General features: G+C 46.7%; 1 protein-coding gene across 1 annotated transcript in view; it reads right to left on the bottom strand.

Annotated features, from left to right (window-relative positions):
* Nucleotides 1–10,045: 10,045 nt before the first annotated feature.
* The window catches only part of LOC123152149 (methionine aminopeptidase 2B), a 4,495-nt gene continuing 736 nt past the window's right edge, over nt 10,046–13,804 (bottom strand). The window contains exons 2-13 of the mRNA XM_044571770.1: nt 13,612–13,720; nt 12,980–13,097; nt 12,796–12,838; nt 12,617–12,724; nt 12,322–12,421; nt 12,074–12,219; nt 11,909–12,000; nt 11,676–11,770; nt 11,127–11,223; nt 10,895–11,038; nt 10,482–10,699; nt 10,046–10,396 (exon numbers count right to left, since the gene is read on the bottom strand). Coding sequence (XP_044427705.1) covers nt 10,286–10,396; nt 10,482–10,699; nt 10,895–11,038; nt 11,127–11,223; nt 11,676–11,770; nt 11,909–12,000; nt 12,074–12,219; nt 12,322–12,421; nt 12,617–12,724; nt 12,796–12,838; nt 12,980–13,097; nt 13,612–13,686 — 1,347 coding nt within the window. The 5' untranslated portion in view covers nt 13,687–13,720 and the 3' untranslated portion in view covers nt 10,046–10,285. The remainder of the gene's footprint in view (nt 10,397–10,481; nt 10,700–10,894; nt 11,039–11,126; nt 11,224–11,675; nt 11,771–11,908; nt 12,001–12,073; nt 12,220–12,321; nt 12,422–12,616; nt 12,725–12,795; nt 12,839–12,979; nt 13,098–13,611; nt 13,721–13,804) is intronic.

The raw sequence follows: 13,804 nt of genomic DNA, 5'->3' as shown, positions 1-13,804 counted from the left end.
CGAAATAGGGACTACAGATTAAGCGAAGATTGGCTAAGGACGAGGTGACGATGCGCGTGGGAAACGGTTCCAAAGTCGATGTGATCGCGGTCGGCGCGCTACCTCTACATCTACCTTCGGGATTAATATTAGACCTAAATAACTGTTATTTGGTGCCAGCGTTAAGCATGAACATTATATCTGGATCTTGTTTGATGCGAGACGGTTATTCATTTAAATCAGAGAATAATGGTTGCTCTATTTATATGAGTAATATCTTTTATGGTCATGCACCCTTGAAGAATGGTCTATTCTTATTGAATCTCGATAGTAGTGACACACATATTCATAATGTTGAAGCCAAAAGATGCAGAGTTGATAATGATAGTGCAACTTATTTGTGGCACTACCATTTAGGTCATATCGGTGTAAAGCGCATGAAGAAACTCCATACTGATGGACTTTTGGAACCACTTGATTATGAATCACTTGGTACTTGCGAACCGTGCCTCATGGGCAAGATGACTAAAACGCTGTTCTCCGGTACTATGGAGAGAGCAACAGATTTGTTGGAAATCATACATACAGATGTATGTAGTCCGATGAATATTGAGGCTCGTGGTGGATATCGTTATTTTCTCACCTTCACAGATGACTTAAGCAGATATGGGTATATCTACTTAATGAAACATAAGTCTGAAATGTTTGAAAAGTTCATAGAATTTCAGAGTGAAGTTGAAAATCATCGTAACAAGAAAATAAAGTTTCTACGATCTGATCGTGGAGGAGAATATTTGAGTTACAAGTTTGGTGTACATTTGAAACAATGCGGAATAGTTTCGCAACTCACGCCACCCGGAACACCACAGCGTAATGGTGTGTCCGAACGTCGTAATCGTACTTTACTAGATATGGTGCGATCTATGATGTCTCTTACTGATTTACCGCTATTGTTTTGGGGTTATGCTTTGGAGACGGCCGCATTCACGTTAAATAGGGCACCATCAAAATCCGTTGAGACGACGCCTTATGAACTATGATTTGGCAAGAAACCAAAGTTGTCGTTTCTGAAAGTTTGGGGCTGCAATGCTTATGTGAAAAAGCTTCAACCTGATAAGCTCGAACCCAAATCGGAGAAATGTGTCTTCATAGGATATCCAAAGGAGACTATTGGATACACCTTCTATCACAGATCCGAAGGCAAGACTTTTATTGCTAAGTTCGGAAACTTTCTGGAGAAGGAGTTTCTCTCGAAAGAAGTGAGTGGGAGGAAAGTAGAACTTGACGAGGTAACTGTACCTGCTCCCTTATTGGAAAGTAGTGCATCACAGAAAACTGTTTCTGTGACACCTACACCAATTAGTGAGGAAGCTAATGATAATGATCATGAAACTTCAGAACAAGATACTACTGAACCTCGTAGATCAACCAGAGTGAGATTCGAGCCAGAGTGGTACGGTAATCCTGTTCTGGAAGTCATGCTACTAGATCATGATGAACCTACGAACTATGAAGAAGCGATGGTGAGCCCAGATTCCGCAAAATGGCTTGAAGCCATGAAATCTGAGATGGGATCCATGTATGAGAACAAAGTGTGGACTTTGGTTGACTTGCCCAATGATCGGCAAGCAATTGAGAATAAATGGATCTACAAGAAGAAGACTGACGCCAACGGTAATATTACTGTCTACAAAGCTCGACTTGTCGCAAAAGGGTTTCGGCAAGTCAAGGGATTGACTACGATGAGACCTTCTCACCCATAGCGATGCTTAAGTCTGCCCGAATCATGTTAGCAATTGCCGCATTTTATGATTATGAAATTTGGCAGATGGATGTCAAAACTGCATTCCTGAATGGATTTCTGGAAGAAGAGTTGTATATGATCCAACCAGAGGGTTTTGTCGATCCAAAGGGAGCTAAGAAAGTGTGCAAGCTCTAGCGATCCATTTATGGACTGGTGCAAGCCTCTCGGAGTTGGAATAAACGCTTTGATAGTGTGATCAAAGCATTTGGTTTTATGCAGACTTTCAGAGAAGCCTGTATTTACAAGAAAGTGAGTGGAAGCTCTGTAGCATTTCTAATATTATATGTGGATGACATATTACTGATTGGAAATGATATAGAATTTCTGGATAGCATAAAGGGATACTTGAATAAGAGTTTTTCAATGAAAGACCTCGGGGAAGCTGCTTACATATTAGGCATTAAGATCTATAGAGATAGATCAAGATGCTTAATTGGACTTTCACAAAGCACATACCTTGACAAAGTTTTGAAGAAGTTCAAAATGGATCAAGCAAAGAAAGGGTTCTTGCCTATGTTACAAGGTGTGAAGTTGAGTCAGACTCAATGCCCGACCACTGCAGAAGATAGAGAGAAAATGAAAGATGTTCCCTATGCTTCAGCCATAGGCTCAATCATGTATGCAATGCTATGTACCAGACCTGATGTGTGCCTTGCTATAAGTCTAGCAGGGAGGTACCAAAGTAATCCAGGAGTGGATCACTGGACAGCGGTCAAGAACATCCTGAAGTACCTTAAAAGGACTAAGGATATGTTTCTCGTATATGGAGGTGACAAAGAGCTCATCATAAACTGTTACGTGGATGCAAGCTTTGATACTGATCCGGACGATTCTAAATCGCAAACCAGATACGTGTTTACATTAAAAGGTGGAGCTGTCAGTTGGTGCAGTTCTAAACAAAGCATCGTGGCGGGATCTACATGTGAAGTGGAGTACATAGCTGCTTCGGAAGCAGCAAACGAAGGAGTCTGGATGAAGGAATTCATATCCGATCTAGGTGTCATACCTAGTGCATCGGGTCCAATGAAAATCTTTTGTGACAATACTGGTGCAATTGCCTTGGCGAAGGAATCCAGATTTCACAAAAGAACCAAGCACATCAAAAGACGCTTCAATTCCATCCGGGATCTAGTCCAGGTGGGAGACATAGAGATTTGCAAGATACATATGGATCTGAATGTAGCAGACCCGTTGACTAAGCCTCTTCCACGCAAAACATGATCAGCACCAAGGCTCCATGGGTGTTAGAATCATTATAGTATAACCTAGATTATTGACTCTAGTGCAAGTGGGAGACTGAAGGAAATATGCCCTAGAGGCAATAATAAAGTTATTATTTATTTCCTTATATCATGATAAAAGTTTATTATTCATGCTAGAATTGTATTAACCGGAAACATAATACATGTGTGAATACATAGACAAACAGAGTGTCACTAGTATGCCTCTACTTGACTAGCTCGTTAATCAAAGATGGTTATGTTTCCTAACCATGGACAAAGAGTTGTCATTTGATTAATGGGATCACATCATTAGTTGAATGATCTGATTGACATGACCCATTCCATTAGCTTAGCACCCGATCGTTTAGTATGTTGCTATTGCTTTCTTCATGACTTATACATGTTCCTATGACTATGAGATTATGCAACTCCCGTTTGCCGGAGGAACACTTTGTGTGCTACCAAACGTCACAACGTAACTGGGTGATTATAAAAGAGCTCTACAGGTGTCTCCAAAGGTACATGTTGGGTTGGCGTATTTCGAGATTAGGATTTGTCACTCCGATTGTCGGAGAGGTATCTCTGGGCCCTCTCAGTAATGCACATCACTGAAGCCTTGCAAGCATTGCAACTAATGAGTTAGTTGCGGGATGATGTATTACGAAACGAGTAAAGAGACTTGCCGGTAACGAGATTGAACTAGGTATTGGATACCGACGATCGAATCTTGGGCAAGTAACATACCGATGACAAAGGGAACAACGTATGTTGTTATGCGGTCTGACCGATAAAAGATCTTCGTAGAATATGTAGGAGCCAATATGAGCATCTAGGTTCCGCTATTGGTTATTGACCGGAGACGTGTCTCGGTCATGTCTACATTGTTCTCGAACCCGTAGGGTCCGCACGCTTAAGGTTACGATGACAGTTATATTATGAGTTTATGCATTTTGATGTACCGAAGTTTGTTCGGAGTCCTGGATGTGATCATGGACATGACGAGGAGTCTCGAAATGGTCGAGACATAAAGATTGATATATTGGAAGCCTATATTTGGATATCGGAAGCGTTCCGGGTGAAATCGGGATTTTACCGGATTACCGGGAGGTTACCGGAACCCCCCGAGAGGTATATGGGCCTTAGTGGGCCTTAGTGGGAGATAGGAGAGGTGGCCAGGGATGGGCTGCACGCCCCTCCCCTTAGTCCGAATAGTACAAGGAGAGAGGGGGCCGGCGCCCCCCTTCCTTCTCTCTCTCTTTCCCCCCTTCACGAATCCTATTCCAACTAGGAAAGGGGGGAGTCCTACTCACTCCCGGAAGGAGTAGGACTCCTCCTGGCGCGCCCTATGATGGCCGGCCGGCCCCCCTCCTTTGAGGCTTTATATACGGAGACAAGGGGCACCCCTAGAGACACAAGTTGATCCACGTGATCATATTCTTAGCCGTGTGCGGTGCCCCCTTCCACCATAGTCCTCGATAATATTGTAGCGGTGCTTAGGCGAAGCCCTGCGACGGTAGTACATCAAGATCGTCACCACGCCGTCGTGCTGACGGAACTCTTCCCCGACACTTTGCTGGATCGGAGTCCGGGGATCGTCATCGAGCTGAACGTGTGCTAGAACTCGGAGGTGCCGTAGTTTCGGTGCTTGATCGGTCGGGCCGTGGAGACGTACGACTACATCAACCAAGTTAACGCTTCCGTTGTCGATCTTCAAGGGTACGTAGATCACACTCTCCCCCTCTCGTTGCTATGCATCACCATGATCTTGCATGTGCGTAGGAAATTTTTTGAAATTACTACGAAACCCAACAGTTCCGGTGAGTAACTCCTGGAACATTGAGCATCTTCGCAAGTTTTACCCGTGAGGCGCGGCTTGCCAGGCCCCCTGGCAAGCCACCTTTTGTACAAGCATTGCCGATGATGCATGTAACCCTTTGTACAAAGCCAGGCGCAGACCCTGAGCATAAATGAATGAAGCGCTGGCGCCCTATGTTATAGCATGCATGCTAGGTCGAGTCTCATCCTTGGTTAGGATTGATAGTGCTTAGCGGCGACTAACCCCTAGCTTAGAGGTCGAGTGTGCGTCTCTTTGCCATTCTTTCGTCTTCTTTGGTTCGCAGGACTCACAGATATCCTTGCCGGATCACTTGAGGACGAAAAAGAGAAGAGGGACAGACCAGCATCTAGACCCCGGCAAGCCAGTATTGCCAGGGGCTGCAAGAGCAAAGATTCACCCATAGCAAACCAGAGTTGCCGGGGGCTACAACTCCAGATAAGTTCTTCATCCCTTATCATGCATTCCCTTATGGACTGAGGTATGTGAAACCTCGTTTTTTCCTAAAGCTACCATGCTCCCCTAACTCTAGGCCCTAGGGCTCGTTCCTGGGGCCAGGTTTGGTCGTAGTCGCGGCAGCGAGAGGATGAAACAAGGAGCCTGAACCCACCCCATCCCTGCCTCCGCCAAAGGTGTGAGAAAGGTCGAGCGAAGTGGGGAGACGGCAAGGCCTGTTGCCGGGCAAGGAAATGTTTATCTTAAAGATATCAAGGATTTACTCCTTGTCGTGGGTTCTACCCACAAACAAATGACCCGGCAAGCATCCCTTTTTCATTAAAAACATTCCACTCAGGTACAGTCCATAGGGAATGAAAAACATGAACGTTGGAATTACAAGTTTCAAATTCAGCTAAGGCCCGAAGGCTTACAAACTAAAAAGAGATAAGGTGCCCGTAATCCCTTTCTTGTCCCTCTCCTCAGGAGGCAGGTCAAGGAGGCGAAAAGGGCAAAAGGGGCGCCTAGGCGAGCTACGGGTGGCAGAAGACACCAAGAGAACATCTTGGTGGCCGTCCGAAGGCTGGATGGTAATGGCAGCGCAGGAAGCAGAGCTCGAAGACGAGGCGGCAGGACGTCAGCACGCGTCGAAGGCGTCGGTGCCCGCGTACTCTGATTTGACGGCCTTGCCACCCGCCCTCTTCCTCTTCCGCAGCCTCCCAACGCCAGCCGCCCAAGGAGACGACCCCGAGAAGTTCAGGGAGCCGGCGACACGGATGATGGGGTCGCCGGTGCCGCACGGAGCGGCGCCCGACACCTAATCGGACCCGTCATCCTGCCGCCTACTACCCTCGTCGTTGCTGCCGCTGTCCTCCTCGTCACTCTCGCCCGAGGAGGAGTCTTCGCTGTCAGAAGAGCTCTCCACGTAGCACCTTGCACGGGTCTCGAAGCACCCGAAGACCTTGACGGAGAGAAGGCCACCCTCCATCAGCTTGAAATGGAGAGTGAGACCCTCCGTGAAGCGGTAGATATGAGCGAACGTCTTCCATCCTCGACGAAGATACATCATGTGAGGGGCTCGGAAGTCGACGCGAACCCGCGTGCCGCTGATCCCACAGCCCCTCATGTGCAGCCGCAGCGACTTTGGTGGATCCAGCTCCATCTCCCGCGCGAATGGAGCCGGGAGACGAAGGCGACGGCGAGGCGGCCGGCGCAGCCTGACGAAAAACTCGCAAGGGTCATCCCCAACGTGGCCCTCCATGGGGGGAGGAACTGCTGGCGGAGGCAAGGCCGGCGCGCCGCCCCGTCCTCCTCTTCCCCGAGCGCCTCGGCCTCGCCCACGGCCTCGCCCCCTCCCCCTTCCCCTCGCGGCTGGCTCTGCCATCGCAGGTGCAGGAGAAGGAGGGACGCGTTGTTGAGCGGCGACCCTCGCCGCCACAGTTGAAGGACCAGGATTCCCTCTCTCCATGGCGGATGGAAGGGGGGAGCAGAAGCTGAAGGAAGGAGGAGATGAAAGAATGCGGGACACCATCCCCCCCTCCCGCTCTTTATAAAGGAACGGGGTGGGGGCTCGGCCGCCCCGCTCAGCCAATCAAGACGCGGAAGGCGCAGGGAACTGGGACCGACCCGCCGCCCCAGCCCGCGGCGGCCCGGTTTCCCGCCTCCACCGTTCGCCACCCCAAGCGCATGAGAGCCACGTGGCAGGCGTGCAGGACCGAGGCGATGGGTGAGGCGACCTCTCCCCACCCTGTGATCGTGGGGAGTGGACGCCTTGAAGACCACGCCTCAGCTCTATTCAGTAAATGGGCCGCGCCTCCACGCCTCCCTCCGTTTATGGGGAAGACGCGAACCGCCCCTTTTACTATGACGTGACGCATGCATGCAGAGCTCAGCCCCACACATGCCGCCCACGTCACACACGCCTCCCCACGCCGCGCCACGCGCGGGAAGCATGGGAAGCGCAGCGCGCGAAGAGACTTACCGCGGTAAAAGCCGCCCCGCCTGCCCGCGCACCGTTTTTGGGCCTAGCCCAACGACGCGATTGCGCTTACGTGTGGCCCAGGCCCGGGGGCTCCTGTCGGTGTACAAAAAGAGGGGTACGCTTTTTGTACCCCTATAACTGTGCACGGGAAGTCTGAGCCACGGGCACCACCACACTGAGCAAGGCAAGGGAGGTGATCCAAGGTAAGGCCGAAGCTCGAGAGAAGCAGAACGACGCCAAGACCAACACCACAAAGAGCAAAGGGGACGATGCGGACTCCCCCCGGCAAGATCCTTGCCGGGAGGCGGTTTTAGCAAACCCGACAAGACCCTTGCCGTGGCAGCTCGCCCCACACCTACAGAGTGAGTCACCCTTGAGTCCACTGCCCCCATGGGGCAAGGATTCGGGAGACATCCCCGTGGTGGCATGCGGATCTTGGTGAAGACATTCAAGATCAGATACACCCTTTAGAAGATGATGATCCTTGGCGGAATCCCAGCCAAGGAGGACCACAAGGCCCCCGGCAAGAGCCTTGCCGGGGATGACAGCAGGCGCCACGGCAAGACCCTTGCCGGGGCCCCGGCAAGGCCCTTGCCAAGAACACCCGTAGGGCCACCATCAGGCCCACGCCAGTCAAACCTCCACCGCCGTTCGCATGCAGCTGCTGACCCAACCAGCTGGGCAGGCACCTGCGTGGCAGCATGCGGATCTTCGTGGAGACCCACCACTCCGCCACCTTAGCTGCCTGCCTGTCTACATGGCACCACGGGCGCCGCTGGCCAGGGCGCGTGTCGACACGAGAGGGAGCGGCGACGGACGAGACAGGGCTCTCCCCCGTCCCCGATAAAGCAAGGACACCTGGGCAAGATGCATTAAATGCGCCTTGTCATGTAATGCGAGGGATAACCTCACATCACTGTACCCTTTCCACCTCCTGTGTGCCACTGTGGCAATCCCTTCCCTATAAAAGGAGGCCCGAGGCGACCAGGAGGAGGATTCGGCTTTTTGGAGCTCCTCACGCCCCATAGCTAGCTCAAGAACACAGATATACAGTCCACCAAAGCAGGAGTAGGGTTTTACGCATCCTCGCGGCCTGAACCTGGATAAATGAACCGTGTGCTATCTGTTTGATCCGCTCTTCTCACGACCCCGCGCCCCGCAACCGTAGTAGGGATTCTTGTGATCCCATAGGTGTCGTTCCCACCGACATGATTCCACCCAAACCTTTCCGAGGCGGACCACCTCTTAATAGTACGGCTTTCCTACGACTCAAATCCACCAAAAAGAAACGTAGAAAAGATGTCGTCTTCAACAGTCTTCGAGGGGCACCCAACCGTCTTGTGCCTGGCGATGAAATGTCTGGGATACTCAAGGCACACGATTAGTCCGCAAACGCGTTGTCATCAATCACCAAAACACCTTAGGGATAAATATGCCCTTACACTTAGTCCTCACCGTATTTCTCTTGAGCTAAGGTCAGTTAGACCTCGCCCAATCACTCGTGGTAAGTCTTCAAGGTAGACTTCCAAAACCTTTACAGACTTGCTCACCGGTACACCATGATTACTCTTGGGTGCTCAAAACATGACGCCTAACCGTCTGGAAGAATGACAATCTTCAAAGGTAATAGACGTCGGATCACAAAGATCAATCTTTTCAGTGATGCTTAATCACTTTTGCTCTGGTTGAGATTTTCCTCACTTGGGTTTCTCTCAAAGTCGTCAGAGGAAGGGTTTCTCTCAGATGACAGGTGTCAAGTTTTCTCTAGAGTAGCCAACCAACATTTGGTTGTAGGGGCGGTTATTTATAGCGAGGGGCAACCCGACATGAAATGTCATTAATGCCCCTTCAGACATGACCATTGTCAGGATAAGGATCTACTTGACAGCTGGCACGTGGCGCAACAACGGTCGAAAAATTGAACTATCAATTTCATCGGGGCTCTCAATTTCCTCACGATAGGCAGATCGCATTGACAAAATTCTATCTCCTCAGTGTGACCAAATTCGTCGGCGACTAGATGAATTTCATCACTATCGCTAGCAAAGTTGTCACTGTTCCGGAGATTTCCAAAGGCTTCACTTGAAGCGGCCTGAGTATGTATAGCTTTGAGCAATTCTTTTGAAATGTGAAATATGTTTTATCTAGACCCCCCTTTAACAATACAGTTTTTACTATATGACTCAAATAAAAGAAATTATGAAAACAAAAGTCTTCAAGCCTCAAAGTCTTCACATCAATTTTTTTAAATGTCATATCAATTTCTTCACTTGAAAAAAAAATACATTTTTAGAGGTCGTCTTTCATCGGTTAAACCAAATCTTTAGGGATTATAACTCATGTGTACACTTACAAACTCCTTAGCGCCTCAACCTATTTGCCTTCAATATTCCAAAAACACCGAGACACTTGATGCACTTACAAAACAACATTGATATAACTTCACAAGACACGACTAATAACTAACCAAGATACAATATTCACCTTACATCCAACATTGGCATGACAAAAAGAACACTAAGCATTCGACTTATCAGAGCAGAGCAACGTTGAATTGGTTATATTAACATCTTATATTAGGACGGAGGAAGTACTATCCAGTCTAGTAGTATGTGGACTTCAATTAGGGTTCCATGTAGGGGACGAAAACTACTAGTACTCTGTGTGGTGACCAGTGGGACGATTCTCCTTTTTCTACAGCTGGTAAATGATTTTCATCCCTCCACGTATAAGCATGTACTCCCTCTGTCCTAAATTACGTGTCACAGAAATTGATGTACTCACGCTAATGATAAAAAATCTCCAGGAAGTACTCTTTATAGAGGGATCAAGTAATACAACACGGTAGCAATTCTTACAAACCAGTTTCCACAAATTCTAAACTCAGAAAACAAAAGGGTGCAATGTAACCGCATTATTTGTCTGATTCTGATGTGCCATTTGATCCATAATAACGAACACAGGTCACCCAAGACGGTAAAACACTAATCGCTGCAGGCGACAGGTACAGACAGGAGCCGCAGCCCCAATCAGTAGTCGTCGCCTCTGGATATGACTTCTTTACAGGTTGGCCGGAGCAAAATGGTGTGCTCAAACTGGGACACATAGCTTCCCCTCACATCGCACAATGGCGGGTACGGCTGCAAACAGGTCATGAAACCGTGAGTAACCATGTCCATGATAAGACATTCGGATGGAAATGGTGGCATTCTATCTCACATATACCTGAACAATGCCAACATCACATAGATTTTTCAGTGCCATGAGATACTTGGTCTCGCCGATGCGGTCCAAGTACCGGCGGCAAAATGCAAGTGTTCCAAAGTTGTTGTTGATTGTCCCCAGTAGCTGCTTGGCTTTTGCTACCCTCAACGGTACATGCCCAACATCAAAGTTCTTCATGTAATGACTGCATTCCAAGTCCTCCCTCACAAATCCCTTTCCTGCAAACAAAATGGAGCTTATGAAATGTAAAACTGTCCAAAATTTGAAGAGAGTAGGGAAAACGGACATCGATTGTAAAGCCAAGGCCATGCGAGTACTTGTACGGACAGAGGAAGTACGTACTTAGTGTATTACTAATGCGATGAAAATGACTTCTTAGTGGGCCTACGAGTTCAAGCTCTATAGTGACATACCTGTAGACCCAAAAGTTTCAATGGCATAAAATTCACCCTCCTCCATTTTAGTTTGCTCTCCGCCTTTTACAATTGGGACTGATTTACCAGCATGGATTTGGTATGGTCCAATGCTGTGTCCATTGAGGTTTCGCACACTTTTTACTGCCGCAAAACAAAGAAGCCATTAAATCATCATGCTGTCACTACAATTCTACTAGTGCAGAATGGGAAAGAAAAAAACTACACATACCTTGGAAAACTTTCCCATTAATTTCAACCTCATATGACTCCATGACTTCTTGGATTGCAGCACCGACATCACAAAGCCGTGCATCTATTCCAGCTTCCTGAAATGAAGGATAAATAAACATTATTAAGTACTCCCTCCATCCCAAAATAAGTGTCTCAGCCTTGGTACAACTTTGTACTAGAGTTAGTACAAAAGTTGACACTTATTTTGGGACGGAGGGAGTACATAGCAAACAATAGACATGACTTAGGGGATATGATTTCAAACATCCATACATCAGATCATTAACAGGTGAAAAACGAAACTCAGACAGACCCAAACAAAGCACTATATAAAAAGCTGGAGAAATGACAGCACGCTGAAACAGACACTACAAAAGGTAATCAAAAGCACAAGCTTTAACGACAACCTATCACTGTGTTCTTCCAAAGAGTAGAGCTGCTATCAGAAATACTATGAGCAAAGCTGCTTATGGGAAGCATTCATTTGGTAGTATATGAGTCCATTTTGAGTTAAAATGTACCGAGTAAACGAAGTATGTAGAATTACCTTGATTCCAGTATTTGTGGCATCTCTCGTTGCTTGCAGCAACGGATCAAACATGGGATTAAATGCGACGGTAAATGCACAATCAACTATGTGCCCTGGGAAAAATCACATTATCATGTTAGTTTTCATGAATTATGAATATCATGAAGTCGGACTTGCAAGGACAAAACATTAACAAGTATACACCAAGATCATTGAAGAAAGAACCGAACAAAGTAATAAAACAGACATACCATCGATATGTGTCCCAAAATCCAGCTTCATCACATCATCATATTGTAGTACAGTTTTATCACCAGAATTTGGAGTCCAGTGAGCTGCGACCCTAAGCAAAAAATTCTTCCGTCAATGTGAGAAGGGGACGCAGTACTAGGAAGCACTCTAGAGCAATACCGTACCAATTCAACGAGCATCCTGTTGGAAAGGCAATGCCAGCTTGCAGTCCATTCTCCTTGATAAGTTTCCGAACCATGTTTTCCAAAGTCTCGCATAGTTCCATCATTAGCATTCCAGGCTTTATAATGCTCCTCATGTACTTTCGTACCTAGCAAGCCATATTTACATTGTAGAGATGCACCAACCAAAGATACAGATAAAATGAAGCTGGAAAAAATAATAGAGGCTAGTAGGCTAGAATATTCTAAACCTGTCGATGGACTTCTGCAGCTCGGCGAACAGAATTGTACATTGGTTTTTGTAGTCGTTCCTGTTCCCTCTTTTCTTCACTAGTTGTTCTCCATAAATTACTGAAGAGCAAATAACATGAGTAATGTACAAAACAAAAGATAATTATCATTTTGCAGAATCCTTCATTAGCGACAAATGAAACAAAATACTATTTCTGTATCGTTTTAAGAAGTTATAAGATTATCCATGCAATTTTAACCTTTGCCTGTTTTATGAAGGTAAAAAACACCATATTCCTATGATTCAATACTTACTCATCCTTGTATTCCTGGATTTCTCCCTCAGGAAAATCTCCTGAAGGGAAAAGCTCATCCACAGGGATTGATGGAGGATCTGTCTGCTGAAGGGGGTCCTTCTTCTTTCTACAAGAGAACACGTGAAATGCTCGTAAAATAGAGCAACATTAATTGTTCGACTGAATAATAGAACTCACTTGGCCTTGCTTTTCTTCTTTTTCTTCTTCGCAGCCGCTGAAGCTATACATTCGACACACAACAATAAAATTAATCACATGATTCATGTCCCAGTTTCCAAATGCTAACAAGAATAGCAAGAGATCCACTGGTCCAGCTCTATGAGAAACACAGAAATGAGATCTTGCAAATTAGAGTTGTCACCTCCTGCTCCACCTTCAGATGGACCATCCACTTGTGCGTCATCATCATCTGCTGGTGGTGGTGGGGACTGAGCTTCGGGAGCCCCGCCATTGCTATCTGACGCCTTTTTCAGAATCTCCTGCAGCAAAAATGGGAAGGTTATTTACCATCAAAGAAATAATATACAGCATTGCAAGGATCATCCAAGAGAAGGATGACATGTGAGGTTCAGCAATCCATGTAACCACAGTAGTTGGCATCAGTTGTAGGACTGTTGTAATCACATATCACTTTATAACTGAGGCATGCTAAGGCTAGTCATGGCATGTGGTCAGAGGTCCATAACAGCAATGAAGAGAACTCAGGAAATAAGTTAAAACTACACTGTGGGACCAAGTTTACCAATGAGGCAATAAAAAAGCAACTATAGCAAGAAACAACACGCAGTTATCAACTTGTGGCGAATACCAGTTCTGCAAAGCAGAATAATATCGGTCAACAGCCTGTTTGGTTTTTGTTCTTCCCCAACATTTTTTTGCATGACCAACATAAGCGAAAAATATGCCTAAGCAACCGTGCAAGATAATGAGAGGAAGAACACTCACGGTTCAACTCAGAGTAAAAAAAAAAAACTTCTACAGCACAGCACTTACATCTGTTTCCTTGGTTTGCCCAACATGCAATGCCTCCATCTCCTTGGTTGCTGCATCTGTGCTACCCCCAGCCATATTGTATAAGTATTTTCCTGATAAATCTCAACACCTGAATGAGCAGAACGAACATCATAAGCACCAATCCATCCATCCGAGGATAAATTACGTATGAGAGCAAACTTATCATCCTTTA

Source organism: Triticum aestivum, chromosome 7A, assembly GCF_018294505.1.
Source record: "Triticum aestivum cultivar Chinese Spring chromosome 7A, IWGSC CS RefSeq v2.1, whole genome shotgun sequence".
NCBI classification, from domain to species: Eukaryota; Viridiplantae; Streptophyta; class Magnoliopsida; order Poales; family Poaceae; genus Triticum; species Triticum aestivum.
Note: the sequence above shows the minus strand (reverse complement) of the source record. Positions and strands in the feature narration are given on the sequence as shown.